Source organism: Parambassis ranga, chromosome 13, assembly GCF_900634625.1.
Source record: "Parambassis ranga chromosome 13, fParRan2.1, whole genome shotgun sequence".
Taxonomy (NCBI): domain Eukaryota; kingdom Metazoa; phylum Chordata; class Actinopteri; family Ambassidae; genus Parambassis; species Parambassis ranga.
In genome coordinates, this window is record NC_041033.1 from 23,669,183 (window position 1) to 23,679,711 (window position 10,529).

Consider the following 10,529-nt stretch of genomic DNA (forward strand, 5'->3'; position numbering starts at 1 on the left):
AGCAATGCTAAGCTAGCTGCTACATGTCTAAGTAACATCCACATGAACAGCAGGAGCCAAAGTGTCCCAGCAGGACATCACACCGAGCAGCACACTGCCTCCATCCTGGTTCCATGTGTCCTCCAGGTCAGAGACGCAGCCGGACGTCCACGAAGTCAGAGAACCCCGTCAGGCAAGGCCGCCTTCTTCAGGCGCTCCGTGCTGCAGGTCTGATGAGTCCACTGTACTGCAGCACAGACCAGAGAGACGCTGCTGAGACACAGATGAGGAACTAATGTTCACCGTGACTTCATCTGCAGCAAACGACTCTCAGAGACTGGATGAGGAGCTCAGTCACCAGGGACGGCTCGGTGTAGAGATGCTGATCCACATTGAGAAGAGCCAGCTGAGGTGTTTCAGGCATGTTCCACCAAGAGGAGGCGCCCAGGACCAACCCAGCACAGACCCAGCACAGACCCAGGACCAACCCAGCACAGACCCAGGACCGACCCAGCACAGACCTAGCACAGACCCAGCACAGACCCAGGACCGACCCAGGACAGACCCAGGACCGACCCAGCACAGACCTAGCACAGACCCAGCACAGACCCAGGACCGACCCAGCACAGACCTAGCACAGACCCAGCACAGACCCAGGACCGACCCAGCACAGACCTAGCACAGACCCAGCACAGACCCAGGACCGACCCAGGACAGACCCAGCACAGATCCAGGACCGACCCAGCACAGACCCAGCACAGACCCAGGAAAGACCCAGCACAGACCCAGCACAGACCCAGGACCGACCCAGCAAAGACCCAGCACAGACCCAGCACAGACCCAGCACAGACCCAGGACCGACCCAGCACAGACCTAGCACAGACCCAGCACAGACCCAGGACCAACCCAGGACAGACCCAGCACAGACCCAGGACCGACCCAGCACAGACCCAGCACAGACCCAGGAAAGACCCAGCACAGACCCAGCACAGACCCAGGACCGACCCAGCAAAGACCCAGCACAGACCCAGCACAGACCCAGCACAGACCCAGGACCGACCCAGCACAGACCCAGCACAGACCCAGGACAGACCCAGCACAGACCCAGGACAGACCCAGCACAGACCCAGGACCGACCCAGCACAGACCCAGGACAGACCCAGCACAGACCCAGGACAGACCCAGCACAGACCCAGGACCGACCCAGGACCGACCCAGCACAGACCCAGGACAGACCCAGAGATTATATCTGCTGCTGCTTAAACATGGAGGTCTGTGGGACTCACTCCTCAGGATGTTTCCATCCTTCTGTCAGAGGTGCCGTTAGCAGAGCTGTCTGTGTGTGATGAGTCCCGCTCAGCAGAGCTCGGCCGACCGTCGGCTGACATGAGCTACGTGCTGCGTTACCTCCGATAAAAACAAACTTTAACAGAACTGAGCTCAGACTGACACTCTCAGCTCTGGCTGGTGAGGCTGCATGAATGTGTGTGAGACAAGAGAGCGGTGGTGAGCCTGTTAGTGTCGGGTTGTTAGCAGCAGGATTCAAATGTACGGTATGAAGCAAAACAGACAGATGCTGACAGAGATATAAAGCCAGCATGGGTGTGTGTGTGTTTCACTCAGTTTAATGGTTAATAAATCTTTATGGTGTTCTCTGTGAAGATGAGTAACTACATACCAACACACTGTCTGCTGCTCAACAATTAACCACACACACACACACACACACAGGTACAGTGTGTGTTTCTGCTGCTTGTGTTTCATTCAATAAAAGTTTGATTTATCAATAAAGCAGTTTGTGGTCACATGACTTCCTGCGGCTCTTCAGAGTGAAATCACAAGTTAATCAGAAAGAACGGAGGCGAGGAGCTCTGCGTGCAGCGGGATCAAATAACGGCGGTCGCGTGTTCTAAGCGTGTGTGGAATGTAAATCGACCAACGGGAACGACCTTTGGCACTGCAGGGAACACACACACACACAATGTGTGCACTGGCACGACGCCACGAACACACTCACTCATCTATAAACACACAAACATAATGTGGTGCTGGCACTGAGCCTCAGCACACACAGACACACACACACACACACACACACTGTAATTAATAACCAGTTGAACCAGTCCACTCACAGATTACTGTTAAATCTGATACTCACTCCAGGCCCCGCCCACATCTCACTTTAACACCATGTGTGAAGGCCGGACCCCTCCCAGGGGCCCCACGACAGGAATGGCCCCCAAATCAGTGCAGAAAGTCTGCCTCCCTCTGCTGGCAGTCAAAGAAATTACACAAAGACTGCTGAGCTTAATATTTGAATAATGAGGTAAACTACAAGTAAAAATAAAAATATATTTCTAAAGGTTCAGGAAGAGAAGTAAAGAGTTAAAATGCTTCATCACAGTCTCACTGCTGAGGATCAGTGTTTGTGCCAACAGCTTGGAGGTTAGCATAGCTTAGCATCAGCTAGCCTGGCCTTGGCTCAGATAGGTAAGCATTGGTTGAATCAGACGTGGAGTGTGTGAGTCACAGTGAGCGTCCAGCAGGTGGCGCTCTGCAGCCCCTCACGGCTCAGTGGGCTGGCGTCTGTTACTGAGACAGCAGCTGTAATAAATCATGGTTCTGGAGGGAGAGGGCGATCCGACCCGGGACGCCGGCTCTCGTATGCAGATCATCTGAGGCTGCCAGAGGAAACTTTTAATGGATGAGCTGTGGCGGCGTCCCGCTGGCAGCCCGGCGGCGTTGAGCTAATGACGGATGGTGGGAGAGAATCTGGCCGAGCGGCGGCTCACATTAATAAACGCTGATGAGCCTGTTTTTCTAAAAACTGTTTCTGCTTCCAAAGACGGAGACAGAGACAGGTGGAGGAGGAGCCAGGAGGACACGGACGTCCAACGGCACTCATAAAGACGCACAAAGAGACACAACTACAGGTCATGAATTAGACTCATGACAGAGGACAGGCGTCTGGTTTGTCTCTTGCAGGACTAAATATGAAACACAGGGACTGACCGGGTCACATGACCCGGAGGCTCTGTGTACTCAACATATTCAATAACAGCACAATGAGCCGGTATTGATCTCACACACAGTGCTTTAATCAACTCTGCCTCTTTCTTATTGATTCTCTCTCTCTCACTCGCACAGACACACACACACACACTCACACAGACACACACAGACACACACACAGACACACACACACACAGACACACACACTCACACACACACACAGACACACACACAGACACTCACACACGCACACACACACACACACACACTCACACAGACACACACACACAGACTCACACACAGACACACAGACAGACACACACACACAGACTCACACACAGACACACACACAGACACACATACACAGACTCACACACAGACACACACACAGACACACACTCTCACACACAGACACACACACTCACACACAGACACACACACAGACACACACACTCTCACACACAGACACACACACTCTCACACACAGACACACACACACACACACAGACACACAGACACACACAGACACACACTCACACAGACACACTCACGCACAGATGATGGATGGTGTTCTGGATAATCACAGTTTATGTTTAGAGCTCAGCGTTTTTTTTTAACTTTTATTTTCAGAATTAAATTTAAGTCTGTGATAAATCTGCCACTGGCCGGCGTGTGACAGACAACCACACACAGCAGGGGGCGCTGCAGCACACACAGGTCCCGCCTGAGGTGAGGCTGTTTCCTGTGTGTGTGCGGAGCTGAGGAGGACGTGGAGCGTGCCGGTCAGCGAGCGGAGGATTAGCTTCAGCTCTGAAACCTGAGCCCACCCAGAGGAAACGTCTGGTTTCTGTTGGAGGAACTGGATCTGAGTGATTAACAGCTTTAATCACACAATGGTCCCTCCAAACAAAGATGGCCGCCGGCGCCAGACTGAAGGCCTCAAACGCAGAGCTTCCTGCTCCACTCCTCATCATGGCTGCAGCAGCCAGTGGAGGATGGTTAACAACACACTGTGTGTGTGTGTGTGTGTGTGTGTGTGTCAGTGTGTGTCATTGTGTGTGTGTGTGTTCATCAATACTTCACATCATTGATCATTTACACACCAGTCATAAAGCAGTGCAATCACCCCAACCACAGCCTGCTCTGCCTGCCCCCCCCCCCCAATTTATAGAGTGAAGGATTATGGGAACGAGACCACGGCGACTCTGTGGCTGTGTCTGAAATCACTCCCTGGTCCTACATGTGGTCCTACATAGAGCCTCCCTCATGTTGTAGCTTCTGTCTGAATTCTTAGTGATTCTCAGTGTATCCCACAATGCATCTTGAAAGCGATATGTCCCATCATGCATTGCACAGACCGGCTAAAAGAACAGGAACAGAAGTCACCTGTCTTATAAATACAGTGACGGTTTAGAGCGGCTGTGTTTGATTATTCCTGTTTTAATAATAACCTCCACATGAGGGAGGAGGAGGGAGGTCAGCTGACGTCTCCTCCTTCACTGAAGGAATCTGCAGAAGGATGAAGGAGGAGGAGTCAACTGACAGGGAGGAAGTCACATGACAGCAGAGGCGCCAACATTCCAACAGCTGAGCCTCAGGACGTGCTGTGAGGCCTCAGCCTCTGCACCGCTGCTCCCACCAAAGCTCAGACACTGATCAGCCCCAGAGTATCAATGATCTGAGCTCCATTAACGTCCTGTGAGTGCTGCAGCGGTCAGACACTGCCCCCTGCTGGAGCAGCAGCAGCTTCCTCTGAGCTCACAGGCAGAGCGGGAGGCGGAACTCAGCGCGCAGACACTTCCTGCAGCAGCAGCAGCAGCAGCAGCAGCTCATTCACATAAACGCCTCGAACCTGAACTTTATGCAAATGAGCAGCACGCCCGAACCTCACCATGCAGCCAAACCGCCCCGCGCGGCGGGAAAAGCCAGAAGCAGACGGACACGTTCTTACCTGAGCGGCGCTCCCGGATTCAAACAGAGGAACCGCTCCACGAGGAACACGGAAATGACGTCACGGGCCGTCCACGAAAACTATATTTAAAATAATATATTTCGGTCCATTGCTTGGTGAGTTGTAGCCAGGGTTCGGTTCATTTTTATTAATGTTGTTAAATGCTGCATTTTAGAAAATATTTTTTGATTAGATTTTTTTTATCAATCACCCAGTGGGAGGGGCTTCAGTGACTTATGCTGTTTTGTATTTTAGAGAAAATGTATAATTTGTATAATAAATGATCTGTGACACCTCAGGATGAGACTGCATGTATTAAACTCCCAGGTCACTGAGCAGCGGTGCAGTTAGAGCAGAGTTCTAAACACGTCTTTATTATCAGATGTTTAAAAAATCCGCTGGCATGCACAAACACGAGCAATCAATCAACTGAGAGTCACACAGAAAATAAGGCCTTTAGTTAACCTTGTAGCTCGTAGCTTCATGCTAGCTCCTGCTCCACAGAGGATGAACCCTCCAGGATGTCTGTGGCTGTCATGACCACTGTGCCCTCCAGGGGGCTGTGAATGATCAGCTTTATCTTAGTGCACTGAATGCAGCATCACCTAAAGGCTGAGCTGAGGTCTTTTGAAAGGGGCGGGGTTAGTCTTAAGGGGCGGGGTTAGTGGAATCTTAACCGCAAGCTCCTCCACTCTTGTTGGTGACGTCACTCCTTCCACAGTCACCTGACCTGCCTGCTGACCCGTGTGGAGGGCGGGGTCAGTGTTGGGGGCGGGGTCAGAGTTATGGGTGGAGTCAGGCTCTGGCTGAACCTCCGTCTCCGCTGTGAGCTCCACCCCTCTGTCCTCCACCTGGCCCACGAACCCAGCGCACCCTCTGCAGCTCTGGCCGTGTGGCGGCCCCTCCTCCCTGCATGTGACCTGGCTCTTAATGCTGCCCCGCCCTCTGGCCACGCCCCTCCGGTCTCTGTGGATCTGATTAGCTGAGGTCCGCCTGTTTCTGCGGCTCTGATTGGCTCTGTCATTCTGGATGCGTTGCGCCCTCTGCAGGGCCAGAGCGGCGAGGTCGGAGTGAGATGATGTGCTGTCGATCAGCCGCCTGCCCAGCGCCAGCGGGCGCACAGGGAGCGCCAGCCGCAGCCTCAGCCAGAAGCGAGAGCGCCGTGGCCCGGACCGGCTTCCTCGCCATGTGATGGAGCTGACAGTGGCCTGGCGGAGCTGAGCGACCTCCACGTATGGCAGTTTGCTGACAGAGCGGAACACCACCGCCACGATAGAGGCCCGGCAGCCATGTTGGAGGTACAGACCCAGGCGACACTCCAGGAGGCTGAAACTCTTCTCTACCAGGAAGTCGGGACTGAGGACGAACAGGAGGCGGCGGCTGCGCTGCATCGAGAGCAGGATGGCGTCTGACAGGTCTGACAGGGGACACAGAGACAGGAAGTGAAAACACAACACATAAAACACAGAGTGCAGATGAGACCCTGCATCCTCTCAGTGATGTGGGTTAGACCTGGAAGGTTGTGAAGGATCCGCCTGATGCGTCCTTTGTTAACAGGAAAGAGGAAAGTGGACCGCCTCATCCTGCCGTCAACACCATCAGTCGACAAACGCGTCCTCTGAAGGACGCAGAGGATTTTCCTCCTCACAGTGACCTTCGACCTCACTCATCCAGGAAGTCCACAGGGACTTCACTTACATCCACAGGTGCAGATCAGTAAGTCTCCTCCTCCTGCTTAACATGGAGGACTGTAAGGTCTGGAGCCTCAAGTGGACACTGGTGGAACTGCAGCTAACCAGACCTGTCACCCAGACAAGTGGTTTGTTTAAAGACTGTGTGTACGTTCTGTCATATGTGAAGTGTGTGTGTGTGTGTGTGTGTGTGTGTGTGTGCAGATGAAAGACATGATGAGCGGTGAAATGAAAAATGACTCAACATGAAATGAAAAGACGTTTATTCTCCCAACGTGACAAAGTGCAGGATGCATTAAAAGTGTTAAAGAGCACAGGTTGATAAGAAAGCAGCTGTGATTGGCTGATGAGGCGCTGGATGGATTCAAAATGAAAACAACAAACAGGAAATGCAGAAAAAACATTAAATATCAGGGGGCTGAGGCATGCTAACATTAGCTCTGAGGGTTCCAGCCTAATGATGGGTCTTAGTGTACAACAGTGAAATTAATTGACAGGTGTATGAACGCGCTGTGACAAACTGAAGAGTGCTAATGCACAGAGCATCCTTTAGAAACAGCCTGTAAAACGGGCGGTTAGTGTGCAGCTGACAGTGAGCCCTCACAATGATGCTACAATGCAGAGTAAAGTAATCTGAGTATTTGTTATCTGAGCACCTGCTGGACCTGCAACCTCTAGGAATGTTAGCTTGATGCTAAAACACTGTTTGTGCTAACCTTAGGGCTAGCTGAAGGAAAAGTCCCTGCTGACCACTCAGACATTCTGACAGAGGATAATACTGGAGGAGCCCTGAGCCTACAGCGCCACCATGAGGTCAGACTGGAAGGTGTCAGCTGCACAGACTGTATCAGTGACCTGCTGGCAGCTTGTGGGTTGTCGTACGATAAAATAAATCTGGACCTTCTGAATGCTTCTCATGCTGACAGGTGGGACTGATGAAGGTCCCGTACAGTTCAGTTGTGCGTGTCTGTCCTGTCCTACGTTGTGGAGTTGAAGACCATCTGCGGGTCTTTGGCGGTGTGGCTGATGAGGCCTGTTTGGGAGTTGGTGCTGTTCTGACTGTACAGCCTCATCAGAGCCCCGTCCTTGCTGTTGCTGTCATGGCTCATCCGCCTCACCGGTAGCTCCACCCGCAGCCTCTTCCAGAAGCGGGACGTCAGTTCTTTGGACTTGTCCCCCTGCCACCGGACCATCGCAAGAGCCAAGCGGGCCCTCCGCAGCTCCCTGACCCAGCCCTGCCGCTGCACAGGCTTATACTGGACCAGGATCACCCGCAGGTGCCCGTCCAGCGCCATGCCGTCAATGCCGGCCTTCAGTTCCAGCAGGGCCTGGGAGCCCTGAGAGGCGTACCCGGGGCTGACGACCACCAGGAGGCGCCGGCTGCGGGCCACAAAACTCAGAGTCTCATCTGTGATGGCTGCAGGGAGACAGCAGGGTTAACACCGTGTGTGTGTGTGTGTGTCTCAGCTTCACAACAAGCAGGACAAACAGCAGAAAATAAGGTATCATAGCTGGTGAAGATGAAGCTGAAGAATACTTGAAGGAGGAGGAGGAGGAGGAGGAAGAGGAGGAGGAAGAGGAAACACAGGAGAGAGGAGGAGGAGGAGGAGGAAGAAGAGGAAACACAGGAGAGAGGAGGAGGAGGAGGAGGAGGAGGAGGAAGAGGAGGAGGAGGAAGAGGAAGAGGAGGAGGAAGAGGAAGAGGACCTTCAGCAGAAGTTGTGTAGCAGCATCAGTGCGACAGGAGGAGGAGCTGCAGGAGCTGTCGATGTAGATGAAGGTGTAGACGGAGCGGCAGTGGTAGGAGGGGCAGCAGGAGTATGCAGTGTTACCGTGTGTGTGTGTGCGTGTGTGTCTGTGTGTGTCTGTGTGTGTGTACTCACTCCCTCCAGGCAGACTGTCTCTGTCAAAGATGCACACTGAGTATCCGAGCTCGTTCTCCAGAACTCTGCGCAGCGTGGACAGAACAAACTGCTCGTCCTCGCTGTTCCTCGCATACGAAATGTACACATCGTACTCCTTATCATCTGAAGGGACACACAGGGACACACACACAGGGACACACACACAGGGACACACACAGGGACACACACACACAGGGACACACACAAGGACACACACACACAGGGACACACAGGGACACACACACACACACACAGGGACACACAGGGACACACAGTGACACACACAGGGACACACAGTGACACACACAGGGACACACGGGGACACACAGGGACACACACAGTGACACAGGGACACACAGTGAAACACACACAGGGACACACACAGGGACACACAGTGACACACACAGTGACACACACAGGGACACACAGTGACACACAGGGACACACACAGGGACACACAGTGACACACACAGGGACACACACAGGGACACACAGTGACACACAGGGACACACACAGGGACACACAGTGACACACACAGGGACACACACAGGGACACACAGTGACACACAGTGACACACAGGGACACACACAGGGACACACAGTGACACACAGTGACACACACAGGGACACACAGTGACACACACAGGGACACACAGTGACACACACAGGGACACACACACAGGGACACACACAGGGACACACACAGACACACACAGACACACACAGGGACACACACAGACACACACAGGGACATGGTCATAATTACACAGAGCACAGGAAGTCATCAGGTCTAATCTGATCTAAAAACCTTCAGTTCTATGAAAGATGAGCTGATGGTGCGTTCAAGGAAACTCCAACATCTGATAATCAATAAAAAAGTCCCCATTTTCTTAGAATGATTTTTGATTATAAAATACTTCACGTACACAACATGTTATGTATAATGTAATGTATGCATGTGCACTAGAAGATGAGCACTGTGTGGAGCCTGATTTAAAACAACATGTTCATTACATGAAGCTGTAACAGCACAGCGCTGGAATACCCTGACATGCCATGAACATGTGTCTGATCTGTATCTGCTGCGTCTGCACAGACTCTGGGTGCAGACGTCATAACAAGCGCCAGCTTCCTGCGGCGTTCGTTTCCTGTGTGCGTCACACTCAGCGCTCCGGTTAATGGTTAATAAAATGTGGACAGACACAGACACGGTCCTCTGAACACCTCAGCCAGCCAGGAAAGGAAGTGATGTCACAGATGTAACCCTGTTACCCCAGGGGGCGCTCCGTCCAATAGAACGGCTCGGTCTGTACCCAACAAAACAAACATGGAGCCGAGGGGGTGAAGGTGTTAGCATTTAGCCTAGCACATCAGAGCCGTCCAATCAGGTGGAGACCTGAGTCATGTGACAGCTGAGAGACTCCAGCTCCTTCACTAATGTGGTCCGGACCAACAGAACAGACGTCTGAGGGTCCTTAAACACAACAGGAAGGACACGTTTCAGCTGGTCCTTTCAGAGTAAAAGCTTTGCTGTAAACTGTTCCAGGTCGATTGTGTTTAATAATCTAAATGTGCAGAGACCCATACCGGGACAGATTTACTGCACAGCGACGCTGCAGCCGCCTGCCAAGCCTGCTCTGAGCTTCATCACTTCCTGTTTTATTTACTGCCCCACAGAGAGCAGCTGCGAGGGGGCGGGGTTAAACTGGGGCGGCTCACCTGTGTGCCGCTCGTCCGTGCCGAACCAGGACCGGTAGAGCAGCAGCAGCTCCAGCCAGAAGACGTGATACACCACGAAGAGCAGCAGCATGAGCAGCAGGGTCACACCGAGGCCGCAGCCCAGCTCCACGGACGGCAGCGACACTGAGGCCACACAGACACACCGCAGCTCAACAACGCTGCCACAAACGCACAAACCACCTGAGCGACAGCGGCTCCTCACCCTCCACCTCCAGCTGAGCGCGCCGGGTCTCGAAGCCTCTGACGTTCCT

The 10,529-nt window shown here is 52.9% G+C and overlaps 2 protein-coding genes across 2 annotated transcripts in view; both read right to left on the reverse strand.

Moving 5' to 3' along the window:
- Nucleotides 1–5,471: 5,471 nt before the first annotated feature.
- On the reverse strand, nucleotides 5,472–6,530 carry LOC114444918 (uncharacterized). Its single transcript, XM_028419816.1, has 2 exons — nucleotides 6,455–6,530; nucleotides 5,472–6,359 (listed from the first exon to the last, which is right to left on the reverse strand). Exons 1-2 carry the CDS (start codon nucleotides 6,522–6,524, stop codon nucleotides 5,548–5,550), a joined length of 882 nt encoding a protein of 293 aa, XP_028275617.1. The 5' UTR covers nucleotides 6,525–6,530; the 3' UTR covers nucleotides 5,472–5,547.
- A 349-nt stretch (nucleotides 6,531–6,879) lies between these two features.
- The window catches only part of LOC114444898 (interleukin-1 receptor accessory protein-like), a 16,230-nt gene continuing 12,580 nt past the window's right edge, over nucleotides 6,880–10,529 (reverse strand). Inside the window, exons 9-12 of the mRNA XM_028419788.1 lie at nucleotides 10,481–10,529; nucleotides 10,258–10,401; nucleotides 8,517–8,660; nucleotides 6,880–8,050 (exon numbers count right to left, since the gene is read on the reverse strand). The exon at nucleotides 10,481–10,529 is cut by the window's right edge and continues 100 nt beyond it. Coding sequence (XP_028275589.1) covers nucleotides 7,611–8,050; nucleotides 8,517–8,660; nucleotides 10,258–10,401; nucleotides 10,481–10,529 — 777 coding nt within the window. The 3' untranslated portion in view covers nucleotides 6,880–7,610. The remainder of the gene's footprint in view (nucleotides 8,051–8,516; nucleotides 8,661–10,257; nucleotides 10,402–10,480) is intronic.